Source organism: Aphelocoma coerulescens, chromosome 6 (assembly GCF_041296385.1).
Source record: "Aphelocoma coerulescens isolate FSJ_1873_10779 chromosome 6, UR_Acoe_1.0, whole genome shotgun sequence".
Taxonomy (NCBI): Eukaryota; Metazoa; Chordata; class Aves; order Passeriformes; family Corvidae; genus Aphelocoma; species Aphelocoma coerulescens.
Genome location: NC_091020.1, coordinates 15,248,320 through 15,264,709, shown reverse-complemented (window position 1 = coordinate 15,264,709; position 16,390 = coordinate 15,248,320). Strand labels below are relative to the sequence as shown.

Here is a 16,390-nt window from a genome sequence, read left to right as displayed (position 1 = left end):
AAAACATCACACCAAATTAATCTGCCGTCAAGTGGAAATTCTATATTGTTTGCATTTGCCAATGTTCTGTATGTGGCTGTAATTGCACTGAAGCAAATATCTGCTTCGAGTTCTTCACAAGATTAAATGTGGCCAATTGGGCGTAAAAGAGTAATTGAAATGCAGAGCTGCTGCTTTGGATTTGTTAGAGGTATTGCTCATTTTTGCTCTGACATGACGACACTAGGTTCTGACTTTCCATTAAAACAGGGAAATTTGGGGAATGTGATTTTGAGCGTTGCGTTGCAAGCTAAGAGGAGGACATTTCTGTCTGGCACTGCGCTGCCCTGCAGTGTGCCAGCAGGCAGTGTGCCCCGGGCATGCTCCTTGCTCCATGTGTGCAAGAGGACACCTTCCTTCCTCTGACCAGCAGAGAGGCTGTCAACAGCTGAGCCCTGGGGTACAGCGTCTGCTTGAGACCTCCAGAACTGGCTCCTGAGGATTTCATGGTCCTTAAGTTCTGAGTATTTGCCACAGATATGAAGTGAAAAGGACTTGTGAAGGTCCATCAAGAGCCTCCACAGCTTGTAATAGAGGGAGCCCAAGATCTGAATTGGATCCTGACTACTGTCACCATGTCAGACCAAAGGACCATGTCAGCTTGCAAAACCTGCAGTCTCACCCTAACCCAGCTGGATGTGAAATGTTAAAGATTTGCTTAAAAGCCTCATGCTTTCTTTTTATTTTTACTAGTTTAGTCATTTTCCCTCTTGCCAAATAAATGCAATTATAAGTAAGTAAAAAGCATTTTTTCAAGTTGACTGTGCTGCCTTTTAATTCTGCATGAAAACCCAACTGCTCCTTATGCCCTGCCCAACAGGTAGTTAAATAAACAGGCCCAGGTGAGCAAAACGGCCAGTTTGAATCCTTCTTTATTTCATTTTTTTTCCAATTAGTGGGCTTATCCAAAAAATACATGCCTACCAGTTCCTAACAGTTTGCTCATGCTCAGCCTTTCCCCAGACTTTCTCCGTGCAGCTACAGAGCAGTCCTGACAGCATCCTTGCACTCTTCAGTAAGGGCAGCATCTATTGGGCTGGTGCCAGGAGACACACCTTCTTGGCACTAGCAGGCCTCTGCTCCTCTGCCTGTGCCGCTTCCTAACCGAAGGTCCAACTCCCAAAGCTGCTGGAGGAAGCCAGAGTTGGGGCAGATCCCTCTGTGGGAGCGCACGGTCTGAATTGCAGCGGCGAGGGACATACCTTCACAGATCATTAAGAAAGCGAGGACAAGAGTTGCAGACCGACTGATTCCCATTGCACAGTGAACCAGTACTTTGCCTGGAAAAAGGAGAGAGATTTACAATTATGCCAGCAGGCCTCATGGTAGGAGTTATTGTGCTGGAGCAGAGATGGAAGCTGGTACTGGGGATGGGCAAGCAGGTGTGTGCAGCCCTGCAGAGCAGCCCTGGTGCAGTTACCCTGGTTGGGGAACATGGGGCGTTTACTGGCTGGGGACAAAAATTAGTAATTGTGTTCCAGGATCCACGGTTGCTTGTTTGAGCTTAGCTGTCAGCCTGACAGCACACCCTTATCCCTCCTGCCCAGCCTGCCATCCGTTGTGTCCCTGCTTGCTCATGTGTGGGTTTGGGAGTGATGTACTTGCTGGCAAAGTTTCAAGAGTTCACGCTTGAAGGCCATGCTGTGGGAAGCAGCCTTGGCAGGTTACTTACTACGAGAGGGCTTGGAAACTTGGGATTTCAGAAGTGCAATGCTCAGGATTGCTCACTGCTGTTACAGGAATGCTCCTGGTTTTCCACAAGCTCTTTTTTCTTCTTTGCTTAGGGCAGGAATGCTTTCTGAGGGTGCTGACTGCTGCCCAGACTTTTTTGCAAGTGTGTGAAGAAAATGGGCGTTATCATTAAGAACAGCTGTTTGTATATGGCATTTGCACCAGCTCACTTAAGCATTTTTATTTCTATAGCCCACCCTTTTTTAATTTTATTTCTATAGCCTACCTATAGCCTACTAATCACTGTCCTTCCCTAATGTCTGTATTTTCCCTTGTTTATTAAGTGACCAGCAGAATGACAATTTAAGAAATGTTCTTAGTTTTCCAGATATTTCAGTGTGAGGTGTGCATCTTTATTAGGAGTCCATTAAGGGTAACGTCATGAATCCTTCCCCTGTTCCTATAAGTGAGCGTCAGGGAACGCCTTCCAGGGACGCAGCAGTATAACTTCCTCCTTCCCTCTGCTCTTCTTTTGGTTTTCCTGCTGTGATCATGAACAGAAGCAGGCCAAGAAACTCAATTCTGTATTGCAATTGCCTCCCAGGTTTCTAACAAGTGCCTTTGACCCATGTTGGAAGATTATTTTTTTTTAAATGGTCTTACTTGAAATTAAAGGAAATTTTTAATTTAAAGGGAAATTTTGCTCTCAGATGGAAGAATTCAGGTTTGTAGTCCTTTCCCTCTAGATGTAAACAAAGAGCTCATTCTGGAACCTGAAAATTTGCATCTTGTAAGTATTGTAAAATGCTTCAGGTTTCACAAAAATAGTAAGATCAATGAGAAATTTTTAGTTGAGGGTGAAACTCAATTGTTGTATAATTGTTCTACTCAATTATAACAATGCATGAACATTTTCAAGCTCTCTTGTCCTTTGCTGCAGTCAGATCTATTTTTCTCACATAGACCATGGCCCAGCAACTCAGCATTATTAGAGTAACAAGTGATTAGATGCAGATATGAACTTCTGACCATCTAATGGACAGCTCTGTCTCCCATTAAGGCAGCTGAAGAAAATGTCTTTTTAGCATGAAAATTTCAGAACAGTTCTGCACTGGAGATCTTCACAAGTTTGAAACAAAATATTTTCTACCTTTTTTCTTTTTTTTTTTTTAGACTGTCGCATTTGTGGTCTCTTGTTCATTCATTGTATAGCTGTACAAAATGCATTTTAGTGGCAGTACAATTTATACCCAGAAAAGATGAAAAATCAGTGATGACAATCCCATGTTGCTTTTTTCCTTTGGAGATGGAATAAACTATCTCAGATGCTGCTTCTCTGCAAAATGTAAGGAGGGGTAGAAAGAATGGACAGCTTTTCAGGGCTAGTTCCTTGCTTTGTTTGTGCTTACAGCATCTTAATTTCTCTATTATTAGGGAGTGAGATAAAAATAACCTTGTTGGATGATGAGCCTAGACCCAGACAAAAACCTTAGACTGATTGCCCCCATCTCCCTGGGTGTTAATTCTGGGTACTTCGTGCACAGCTTTTAATCTTAAATCCCATTTTGTTTATGACAGAGTATTTATTTAGCAACCATTCTAGTTCTGACTAATGATGATGGCATAGCCACATGCTCAGAGAGCGTGAGCATGTGTTGTGAAAACCTGCTCTGGCCAGCAGGTTGAGAGAAGTGTTGAATTCCACAATGTATGTGACACAGCCACCTCTCATTATCCCGGCATGAGAAATCTGAGCACAGGCCTATAGATAGACGTGTCTTCAGTAGGAATAAAGGGACAAATATAGTCTCCAAGGAAGTGGCAAAAACAGCTCTGGTGACAGCAGACTTGGACCGGGCATCAAAACCTTTGAGGGAACGAAGATGTTTTCCAATGTAAAGCTAGTTTTGCAGAGTTTCTAGTTCTGTTTTATCATTCAGTTTCATAGAATTTACTGAGATATTGATGCCCTTATTTGAGTTAAATTGCATCTATCTGTCAATGCCACTAACTTCATGAAAATTCTTGGAAGTGAAGTCCTGCTTTTTATGGGCATATGGAGAAATGTTTTGCACCCCTGCTAAAAGATAATGCTAATTTGAATTTCTATCAGACTTCTTTTTCAATGTACTGCACTTCTGTTAGCCTTTCCACCAACCTTGTAGGGTATGTATGCTGTATTATCTTCCTCTGAGGAGGCACTTGAGACCCAAACAACCCTGATCTGAGATTTTCAGAGGAGCATAAAGGAATCAGGAGCACAATTTCACTTTGAAAAATACTGCAAATAGGGCTAGGCCAAAAGATTTTTGGAAAATCTTTGCTTAAGAATTTTGCAGGAAGCCTAACTGCAATGTGGTGGCAGGGATGGGAAATCCAGACATTCACCCAAATGTGCACCCCAAATAACAGAAGACAAGGAACAAAATGTTCTGAAAAAATTTCCTGGAATCAGAACCACTCTTTTTTGTTTGTTTTTTTTTCTTTGTCTGAAAACTTCTGAACTACCAGAACTCTAGGACTAAAAGAAAAAGAATTTATGGTTTGAACTGCATCATAAGGGATAAAACCAAACAAGAACAGAAAGAAATGACCCTGATGTTAGATTTGATTTTGCATTGCTATATATTTTGAAATTAAATCTAAATTTTGGAAATGAAATGTAAACTGGATGGGGAACAGGAGACTTGATGTTCTGAATCTAAGTTTTGTAAAATTGTTTGAGTCCTTTTTTTTCCCCCCCACCTGTATGAAGACTCCTGCCTTGGAAAATGCTCTGCTCCACCAGCAGTCTCGAACTGAAGGCCAAGCTGAGCACAGGTACAGATGCTGCTGTTAAATACTGCCTGTTGTGCTTTTGTTGGAGGCACAGAAAGCAGAACAAATGCCAGGCTCCTGCTTGTACAGCCTGGCTCTCTTGTTTTGTGTCTGTGTCTGGGAGGAGCATGGTGTCCAGAAAGAATACACTGTATTTTCTTCCCAGTTCCTCTGGCTTATCTGCACTTCAGAAGAGTCCTCCTATATCAGCAAACAGCTTCAGAAGGTGTCTCAGTAAAAGCCTGGACAAGCCCCAAGTATTGACCGTGGTCCTAATCTGCATGGCTCTCTAATCACTTGTTCCCATGAAGATGCAGGTATATTATCTCTTTTACAAGTGCAGTATGTATTCCACATTGTTAACCTCTGTGCATAGTGAAACAAAGGCTATGATAAATGCTGGTACACTGACAATAAAATGACTTGTTTGTTGCAGATAAATCAGTCATGTGAAATGATTTAATTAATGTAAAATTGCTCTAATGAAAGCAGATTTGAATTTACTGTGTGATTATTTTTAGCAAACAAATTGAATGTTAAACTTGAGTAAGGAAACAAAAGCTGTGTTGCTATTTGGTTCTGTTTACAAGGTCAGACCCTCGTCTCTTAGCAGTGGCTGCAAATGGGTGAAGTGACACTCTGAACCCCCAGTGACATCCTGCATGTGACCAGTGCCTGGAGCATGTCTGCTCCATGGGCTGACTGCGGTGGGTGATTCCAGCCATTCCATCAGCCCCTCATGGGACACAGCTGAGGCATCCCAGCACTCAGGCTCGGATCTGTAGGTGGCTGCTGGACCACAGCCACAGAGAGCAACGTTCACAGAGGCAGTTGTGTGTTCCCCTGTCATATGGTAGGCCAGGAGGTTATAACCAAATCTCTGTACCACAGAATGCATGCCATGAGCTGCCATCTTCCAACTCTGCCTTCCCCACCCCCATTTGGTTCAACATACAGTGCAAAGAGAAGTTGGACTGGCCCCACATTAGAGGACCATGTTGCAACCTTCTCAATGAGCATGAAACAGGATCCCTTAGGAATAATGGGATTAACGGAGGAGAAGTAGGGGCACTTAGCTTCTGGCATTATTAAATCTTGCAATCCTTATTTGAAATTTTGCACCACACATCTCGAGCTACTTTTTGCAGAGGCAGACAATAACTGTCATCTGTCTGGGATTTGTGCAGAACAATAACACTCGGTTTTTAACAGCGGATTATGGATATTCTATCCAGCTCATGTTTGCTGTAACTCTACTAACATCAAAGGGTTTGCACTAGGGATAAAGTTTGCACATTCAACTTTGTTGGCCAAATTCAAGTTGGGAAATTCAATGTTGTTGAACAAAATCAGTCATTAAAATGCATAATAACTTATTGTCCTTTTGCTAATCATCATTAAATGAGCTAAATGTCCTAAACTAGCCCTTGCTTTCTTGCAGGATGGATTCAATTTGGCTTAAGATGAGGCTCCAGATCTGTCACCCATACTGAATGTCCCAGCTGCACACACTCCCTTGGATCCAGCAGAAGTATTCTGCTCAGCGGGAGAGCTAATGGGCCCTAGGGGCTCTTTCCACGATTTTCTCATCTCCTGTTAGGTTTTAGCCAGGTGCAGAATCCACTGTCTGTTTCTTGATTAATCCAGTATCTGTTTTGTCACAGTTGAAAATAGCAAGAAGCCTACGGAGATCTTTAAATAGTGGCATGTCTCTTCTTCCCACGCCTTCAGAGCAGGTAAGAGCTGTCATCTGCTGCAGAGTGGGAGGTCAGACTGATGTAATGCACCTACGATGGAGTCAAGCAAGAGGATCCTTTTCTCCAAAGTTAAGCAGCTTTCATAACTCCCACCAACAAGAAGGTGACAGGGGAGGGAGCCCAGCTTTCATTTGCTCCACTAAAGTGGAGGAAGGGAAATGGCTTTGAGAGAGTCTGTCATTTCAAGATGTTAAAGGGTGATTTTAACCTGCCTGTTTTAAACATGTTCAGAGGTCAATAAAAGGCCAAGCTCTTTACTTGGGAATCTTTCTCTCAGCACAGTGCTAGTTTAATAGTTTTCATGACATGCTTTCATCAAGTTCTCTTTCCCTCCTCCTTTTGTTAGACTTAAAAAACCCTGCTGATTTACTTTACATTTAGCTGCACTCCAGAGAAATGCAAATTGCACAGGTGGCCATGCAAAGGGTCAAAATTGATATTCAAGGTGTTGTCCTTCCAGCTTGAGCATGAGGGAGAAGGCCAATACTTTCCCAACTCCATGTTTTCCCTTGTAGGGAAGGGGACAGATTGTGCATCTGCTTGCTCTTGGTCTGAGCCTTCCCAAAGAGCTCTGTTACATGGGCAAAGAAACAGCCAGGCTGTGCTGAAGGAAAGGCAGCCAAGGAAGCAGGGATCATAAAATAATGCTTACATGGCATGGTTGCAGTAGTTGTGTATGTATTTCCTAATTTCTGCAACAAAAATAATGAAGGAAGTCAGGGTGCAATGCAGCCATTGACCACTGTGACTGGAACAGCTCCCAGTTAGGAGCAAGGAAGTGCACACTCCTCTGCTTCCTTTTGCTCACACTCTGGCACCTGAGTTTTAAGAAACTACCTTAAAAACAAACTCCTTACATCACCAAAGATAATATTCTGTTCAGCTAAGGTAGAAATCTGGAATAAATCTGTCTATGCTGTTTTCTGGACTAATGGTATAAGGCATCAGAATTTTTTTTCGAGCACGACGGAGTAATAGTTCTTACCTACTTCTAATGAGTACTCGATTCATAGTTTTAAATATGTTTGTGCTTCATACAGTCTTAACTTTGACTTATCCTTTTAGGAAAAAAGGATAATATATTTCCATTAAAGAAAAAAAAAAAGTTGAATTTGCTTGTAATAGTTAAGCAGTAGTCTTAAATGACTTCTCAACCAAACAGTAGTACCTTGTTACATCCTTTATTTAATATGGACAGGCCTCTTGTCACGTGGTGTATTTTTTTGTTGTTGTTCAACTTCACTGCTTATAATAAACACTATTTTTTTTCTTCTAAATGATGTGAGTAAAAATTCCCTCCCTGTGTCATCCCTGCACAGCTCATGGGTATTTAGCTCCTAAATTTCTGTACCTCAGGAAATTATGCTTCCAGAACATCTTGTTTATATATTTTCTAAACTGTTGCACTTTTCTCAAAATGATGAATGTCAGCAACAGCTGGACAGCGTATGATTAAATTTCACCTTGTCTCCATTCCCAGAATCCTGCTTCCATATGGAGTTCAGTAAAGCAATATTAAAAGCATGGGAGTAGGGATAAATACGCCTTGGGCTGCTAACTTGTTCTGCATTCATAACTTAGTCTTTCGGTATGCATTTTGCAAAGCACTAGTTTTGTTTGCTATTGTGGCTTCCACAATTCATCTGTTGTTTTCTGTCTTTTGTCAATTGATTTGGAACTTTGCTTTTACACACATGTGAACAGATTTTGGATCTTACCTTTCTCTGGAGCACTGCCAATAATGACTTCAATTGCAAATAGCATATGCTGTAATAAAAATGGGTGAAAATCCAAATTCCCCAAATGCAGCCCTAAATTGCACAAAGGCAAATATTTTCTAACAGAAGAGATCAAGCCCTCCAAGGAGCAGGAAACACAGAGGTACCTAGCATGAAGGTACACTGCTTGCAGTTACTGTGTCTCTCCTTCCTGGCTAGTCTGGTATGGATCAGATCTACTAATGCATATAATTAAGCTGGGTTGTTAGTACTTTAGGACCCTGATTGAAATTAAAGCTCAGCATGATGCAAGCAAAACAGTTTGCTGAGTGTGTAACTGTTCTCTTAATAAATCACTTACTTTTGAGTAGTATCTATACAGTTTTGTGGCACAGTAATGACTTGCTTTTGTGAAGGCTTGCCCTTAGTAGTAATGATCCCCCATTAGCCCCAAGCCTCTGGTGTTGTACCTGGCATGTATTTAGTGAGTCTGAGGATTTTGTGGGTTGTCTTTCAAAGTTATACTTTTTCTAGCAACAGCATGACATTATTCCTGGTTGGTGGTGTTGCTTAAGCTCCCTTCTACAGAACCGCTTTCTAGCAAGTTCTTCCCTATTCTGTGCTTGTAGGACTTGCACAGATTGTAGCATTATAGTTGAATCTTTTTACTCAAATATGATGCTTGCACTTCTATTTTAAATCCCATCATTAATTTGAAAAGATCAAATAATGTGCCTCCTCCCAGGTCAGTGTATCCCTGTAGGTCATAAAGGACACTTGCTATTTTGTCTTTCACTGATGATTAACACTAGGCATGGGGAGAACCCTTTAAAATAGCTGTTCAGTGCATCCTTCCCTGTTTCAGGGAAACAGGAGAACTCCCACTCACTGTAGGAGTTCAGGAGGCACGTAGGATGCTACTTGGTTTGGGTATCTCCATTTTTACCGTGTGCAGGTGGTTGGTTTATGTCAAATAATATTTGATAACTTGCCCTGCTTGTCTGCTATGCAGAAGATATGCAACATGCAGAGATGGTCTAGTTACCTCTTGGGGAATTCAATGCTGCTCTGATGTACTGAGCAACTGGATAGAAGTGAATGCTGAGATCAAAGTTTGGGTTGTCCTCTGCTTCTACTCCATAGTAATCCACAGGCAAGTCATTGTAGAACTTGGGCCCAGTGTTGATGCGGAATCTCCCGGCAGCAGCATTCACAATGTGGGAGATGCCCATGCGGCTCAGCTGTGCCTTGTCACGAGCGACATACCTGCAAGAAAGATGGGGAATTATATCTGCTTGCTGCATTGCAATGCAGGGAAGAACACGCTGCTGATGGTGAGTTTGTTACAACTGCAGGAAGTGGTAGTGGCTATTTTTCTGACAGGTTGATCAGGTCTAAAGTGTCCATCAAAATGCTTTGAGACAGAAGTGACTTGTTAAGAAACTGACTCTTAGATTTCCCTCATTTTTTTTCCAAACATATGTTTAGATGGTTCTCAACTGATAAAGGGTGGCGGTGGGAGATATTTCTGCACAAGCTAAGGGTTTTCTCATTTCAAGGGCTTTCTCACCAAGTCACCTCTGCTGAGCATTCATCAGTTCAGGGACTGATGCCATCTGGCAAAGTGAGGAGAAAATGAGCTTGATGCTGTTTTACCCAGCTCTGGCATGACTGCCTGAAGTACCAATGCCACAGCTTCAGTGGGCTGTTGCAGTGTGTGACTCCTGCACTAATGCAGGAGTAGAAACCAGGACGGGGAATATTCTTCTTAAGTTGGTTAGGATACATTTTCTCTGTGCTATAGCATCCTATGCACAGTTCAGTCTTGTTCAACACTTAGACCTTGTGAGAGGTCCCCAGATTAGTACCTAGCTCTCTTTTTTTAAATAAAGAGTGGAAGATTTGGAGGGAAGAGTTGCAATAACCTTCAGCCCTTCCTGTCTCTTACAGGTCTCCCACATAAAGGTTTGGCCAGACTTCATCCACATGCCCTGTGGGGTGTGTGCGCGTGCAGAGCAGGTGCCGCAGCTCCTCCAGGGATGGTGTCCCAGCGCTGCTCCCACTGCCAAGCATCCAGCTTGAGGCACTTCTTATCCTGGGCCGCCGTAAGTCCTGGCTGCACAAGGAGTCCCAGGCCATCCTGAAAGGGGAGGGCAGACATTCACCACCAGCCAGAGATATTTCTGACAGCCCCCTTTCTTCCTCTCACCTTCTCGAACAGTTGATTAAAACTTCATTATATTTTTAAAGATTATTTTCTTCATAGGAAATGGGGAAGTTCCTACTACTGTGTGGAATTCTAAATGCTGTTATTAGCACAGTGAAAAAGCCCAGCCCTTGATGCGCCAGCACAACTTCTGCTTTGACATGGAAAGAGGTAATGCTATGGAGAACATCTTGTGTAAATGTATCTACTCAAAGGGTGTAGAAATAAGGTATTAATTTGGTATGCTGAAGTTTTCCTTTAACCAGGTAACTTGGGCTTTTTTACATACACTTAATCTGATTTGTCTTCTAATTTGCTCAACAAACTGATCTCGACTGAGTAGAGTAAGTCATTCACTTACTAGTCATTAGCTATTAACTGTCGACTTCAATGGGGAAAACTCTGTAAGGAGTAGTTTGGTTCTTTCCAATGGTATTTACCGGCCATACTGGTTGTCCTCATGACAAATGCTCATGTTAGAAAAATCTGGATGAGTTACAGCGATTCCAGCTGTCACTCATATGAACATTAACTAATTTTTTTAATAAGTTCTTTAATTTGCATTCCTCTCCTCTCTGTTCCCTTCACAAACTATCCCATTTCTAATCTTGAAGCAAGTACTTCAGTTACAAGAAACACTTTTTTTAGGCATCACTTTATCTCTGGAATTACTCTGTTTCCATATGCTACATTTCTTTTGAAATAGTGGCTTCTCTACAGCGTTAGCTTGTAGATTTGAACTGTTGGGAGGATTTTTTCAGATGGGAATAGAAATTATATTTTTCCCAGAGTTCTGTTCAAAGAAAATATTCAACTTTTTTTTGGTATGTTCTAAAAATGAGCCAAACATCTGCATTACATAGATAGTAGGAAATCTGTCAACTCATGAGCCTTAAAACAGAAGCACCTGTCTTGGACATGGCTGAAGTTGTAGTCAGTGAGTCAAAGTCTTGCTCTGGCACTGCCTGAAGCACGTCTTCTACATAAATGATTTGAGGGGTGGTTTGGGGTAAAACAGTCCAGGACAGCAAACCTGAAATCTTGGATCTTTCTGCTCAACATATCTATCATTAACAAATGGGTTTTTAAGTTCAAGCACCTTCATTGATAATTTCTTTTCAAACACCAGCTGTGGTGAAATGTTCTCCTAGTTTCCCATCCAGGTATCTTCTCTAGCCCTAAGTTCACATTTTGGTGTAATTTTTTTTTGCATGCACAAAGACCAAGCAAGAGGATCTGAATGCTAGCCTGCTTTGGGAGCTCATTGCACCTTCATACTAATACAGTGCTTTGCTGAAGGGCAAATGGAGCAACTAATTCCCTGAAATATCCATAGAAAAGAAGGAGGGCAGTGTCAGAGTTAGGCTACAGAAGGTGGCCCCTACAAGTCATCCTTCTGCCCTGCATGTGGGGTGATCTGCCTTGCCACCCAGTTACCAGGAGGAGCCCTCTGTTATTTCAGTACACCTTCTTCTGCCACCTTCATGGCAGCTTTGGCCTCTTGAATACAGTATGTTTTCACCAAGTGATGTTCCCAGAATGGTCTTGCATTGTTACGAGAGCATTACAAAGGTCTCCACTGTGGAATGTGCTTCCCTCCCAAATGTGCTTATGTCCTCCACTGTCAGCTTTTACTGTGAAAACAAAAGCAGATGTTCTTGTCCATTTTGGATGGCTTTATGCAAGTGGAGGCATGGAGGAATTCCCTACTGGAACAGGCATCTCCCATTGATTTTGATCGCAGCTTTGACACTGGCCACCCCAGTGTCCCCTGTGCCAGCTCTGCCTGTCTCCTGCTGGTGATTTTGGACACTTCTCTCATCCCACACAGGAGGTCTGCGGCAGAAATGGGACTTGGATTTCCTGTGCCCTGACCACAGGGCCATCTGCCAATTCATTAAGTACTTTCAAGAATAACAGCCTCCTCCAATCCTTCCCGCCTCATAATATCTGCAGCAAATGTTCCCCTTTTTTGATGTACCTAACTCCTTGCAGCGTGGCTAATGACCACTCTAGGGCACTTCTCACTCCTTGTAAAGTCGCTTTAAACTGTTTTGGTTTTTTCTTATTCAGTACTGCCTGTTATCCTTTTCTCTAACCCTGTCCACAGTATAAATACTTTGATTTTCCTATTACCTCAGAGGACTGAAGGCTGCTGTCAGCCTTGCTTTCCTAAGCCTCACAGGAGCTGGGCAGATAACTGTGACGTATAGTGCACCTAAGGAAAAGTGCTCCTTCAAAGACTGTTTTGTGTTGTTTTGTTGAAATTGTTTCTAGAAGGGAACATAACTGCATAGGCTGGGCAAAAGGAGGCTACATGCTGTATGTATCCACAGCTTTCAATATCCATGTAGCACATGGATATTGAAAGCTGTGGAATAATGGTCTTTGTAAGATGGGACTGCTTCAGAATTTTCCTAAGATGACTTTCAGCTTGTGCTCACATGGATATTGTGTTATAGCTAAGGAATTTACTCCTGTTGAAACACAGATGTGAACTGCTGATGGTGTGTACAAAACTCATTTCATCTTCCTTCTGGTCACATTTTTTTAACAGGACAATAGCACCAGTTTGTGTAAACACTATGTCCAATAAAATGGAAGGACTGGAGTTCAAATTTCAAATGTGAAAAAACTGCAACTAACAGGCTGGGAATGATTCAAAAGCAAAGAAGCCTCAGTAGGACTATTCAACTAATATGCTGAATAATGAATGCACTGAAAAAATAATAGCTTTCCATAGAAAATTTACAAAGAGAAAAACAAGATTAATTTTTTTTCTGAATAAATGACTACTCAGTTCTGGCAGCAGTCTAACATCTTAACTCACTAAATTTATACATGCAAGTGTCATTACTGAAATGCACATGTTTAAAGAGAACAATGCTACGATTAAAATTTTGTGTAATGTTTTATAAGGAACATGGATAGATTAAAAAAATTTAGTATGAAAGGAAAATTATTATATGTAATAATGTGATGGCTGTTCATTTAAAAAATATGTTTTTAATGATTCTCAGCTCAATTCCTCTACACTGACTCTTTATAGTGGATCTGTTTCTGAGATGTGTGTTGTATGAACGAGCAATACAATTTTAAAATGCTGGTTTCTGAATGACGATGACATGAAACATTCCTGATCTTTGCTCTGCTGGAGTTGTATTATGGTAATTATTCAATCACTTAGGAGAAGTTTTACCATTATATTTATATTAATTTTGAATTGGTTTGTACTGCAACTGTAATTGTATCTGAACTATGCAATAGAATTTCCTTAATTACAGGTAGCAGGAGGATTGCAATCAAAGAGGCCTTTGCAAGCACGTCATTCTGATGATGCAGTGACCCAGAGTATGACACAGGCTGTTTGTGCCTCCATCCCTGCCTGCACCTGTAGCCACCCCCCTGGACTGATGTGTGTTGGTGGCTTTGCTGCAGTTGGGCTATGAGAGCAGCCAGGTCAATGGTTCCTTATGTATCAACTATCCCAGGAAGAAAGGAAAGTGGTCCTGTGAGAGGTCTCAGATATCATCTCCTTCCTGACTGTTTAGGATTCCCATCTGCCCAGCAGTGAATGCCCCTATGGACTGCATATACTGTGGATTCTTTGGTTGGGATTCAGTTAATTCAGTGACTAAAGCTTTATCTGTAACATAATCAGTGCTATTCAGTGCAGTGCCAAGGAGAAGGCCTTTAGAGACAGGTGTTCCTTTACAGGTGTCCCAGTCCTTGGAAACATATGCCACCTTTTATCCAATTTCTCCAATTCCACAATATTTAACTAAACAACAAAAGGAAAAGTCAGTGTAATTTGACAATTTGACTTTACATTGATCCGATATCAAATTCAGAGGATGGTATGAAGGCTGAGATGAAGCAACAGAAAATCCTGCAGTATGATGCTGTGGTAAATCAGGAGGAAAAGAACAACTCTTGTGTCTAGGATATTTAGTAGAAAGCCTTTACAACCTCTGCTTTAACTTGCATTTTCCAATGCCAGGATAAAGGAGGGATCTGCATATAATATAAGGACATCAATGCTCTCATTTCAATCAAGTGTCAAATATACTAATCATCCCAGGGCCTATATTGGCTTCTCCATATGGGTAAAACATAGCCATTTTCTTATGATGTAAGTAAAGATATTTCTGAGTCTTTAAATCCTGAGAACAAATTAGCCTCCATCCTGTGTTTTCTCAAGCTGCTCTGTGCTATAACCTTGCCATCCCAGTGAAGATATGAGTCTGACTATACTTCAGATAGACTGATTTGTGGTGGTAAAAGACTAGGCTGAAGCCTGGGGCTTGGCCAAGTAGGTCGTGTCAAGTTCATGCCTATCAGGTATTCAAAAGCCATAAACATTTCTCAGCAAGCCTATCCCCTGGAAAGGTTCCTCCAAGATAACATATGTTTGAGAGGGGGTTTTGTGTTGCTACATCGCCACACAAATGACAAGTATTACTGTCATCATTCTTCCTTCCTTAGCGTTTAACCCAATAGTCTCGCTGGAGTCGTAATTTATCAATTGCTAGAAGCACTATGAGATATAGATGGTATGAATCAAACACAGCAATGACTGAGGTAGGGCTGGCTGGACTTGAAAGCTGATAGAGGCAGTGTCTAGGGAGGCACAAGGTATTTGAGTAGCCAACTGTTTGTAAGAAAATCTCTCCAGCAGCTGGAGGATGTAATCTGAACAGCACTTCCAAATTTAGTAGAGGCTTCCAGACCCACAACTGTAACCCAGCTATACATTTAGGGCAAGGCACCCACTTGGTGGGACTTTGGCAAGATCCATAAGGTGGACTTGCTCTCCACAGCCCACGCAAGGCCTTTGTTGAGGAGCAGACTAATCTCTGTACTGAACAGCCTTGAGCAGCACAAAAAAGGCAAAAACATCTGATTTTTCTTCCTCTCAGTATTGCATTGGCAAACATTTTCTGTCGTAACTTTAGAGGAACTGTGATGCTTCCCCTCTGTCCAAGTAAAATTTCTCTGTGTGCCATCCAGGCAAATCAACAGCTACGTTTTTGGCGCAATGCACTTTTCAAATGTAAGAAAGAAATTAATCAACCCATCCTGGTTCTCAAATATGCTGAATTTACCACAGTTTCCACTGATGTTACGGATTTCCAAGCCTCAGAAGCCTCAAAAATGTATAATTTTTTCATAGCAAGTCTGTGGGCCAGGCTGCAGTTCTCAGACGTGATGGTCTTGACTGTTTCAGGATGTACATTAGCATGCAGGCCCCAAGGCAGGGTGGCCTCTGAGTTTTTTTCTGTGACTGTAGTATAAAATATTCTCTTGTCATCAGCTGGTTAGTACATTTGTATTTACCAGCCATGTGTGCAGTTCCTGACAGTGGCTAGACAGACTCAGCCATCCTTTGATGTGCAGCAATGTTGTACCAAGTGTGCAAAACTCAGCCACCTGCTGATTTTGCTAACTCTTCTGGGTCTTGAATATATGTTTATTTTATTCTTTAGCCATGGGAAACCAACTCTGTAGAGTTATTGCCCACACAGAAGCTTTGAGTGGATAAGAGAAGTGAAAAATATGAGCAGCAAAATTAAATTTCCCTGACCCATCCCTTCCTCACAAAATGAAAAATCATGGGTTGCTGTACCTAGTGGCATATTTGTAATGTAAGTGCGATCCTAACCTTGTTTATGAGTCAGGAGAGAGTCGTGGACAGAATCTGTACCAGGTAGAGGAATGCACATGGAGTATGCTTTACAGAAACCATGGCTGATAGGTAGCACCACCAGAAGGATTGTAGAGATGAGAGAGTTTATCCACCCCAAGCTCTTCTGTGGCTTCTTCACCACTGAAGCTTGGGTATATTTTGTTTCTGAATTGGACTTTTTATTTACTAGTTACAAATTTTACATGCCCTTTTAATAGTGTGCATTGTAACTATTTAAAGCTGAGCATTAAACAGGCCCAGACACTGTTAACAATCTGCAGGTTACGATTTTTTTTTTTGTGTAACTGCCTGTTATAGCATCAACTACTAAGAATTTATTACTGGTGCATTTTAGGTAGTGCTTTATAGTCATTTAATTACAGCCATCCAGCAATCATTACATAAATATGCATTGAGAGCAAGAACCCCAATATAAGTTGACCCAAAAGGCTTTTACCTGCCAAGACCAGAGTTTGGGCCCTCAGGTGGCAATGAT

At 41.7% G+C, this 16,390-nt stretch overlaps 1 protein-coding gene across 1 annotated transcript in view; it reads right to left on the bottom strand.

The window, feature by feature from the left end:
• Positions 1–899: 899 nt before the first annotated feature.
• Positions 900–16,390, bottom strand: part of LOC138112373 (dual specificity protein phosphatase 13B-like) — a 31,922-nt gene continuing 16,431 nt past the window's right edge. Inside the window, exons 2-4 of the mRNA XM_069019317.1 lie at positions 9,951–10,142; positions 9,048–9,268; positions 900–1,319 (exon numbers count right to left, since the gene is read on the bottom strand). Of these exons, the coding sequence (XP_068875418.1) occupies positions 1,105–1,319; positions 9,048–9,268; positions 9,951–10,141 (627 nt within the window). The 5' untranslated portion in view covers position 10,142 and the 3' untranslated portion in view covers positions 900–1,104. The remainder of the gene's footprint in view (positions 1,320–9,047; positions 9,269–9,950; positions 10,143–16,390) is intronic.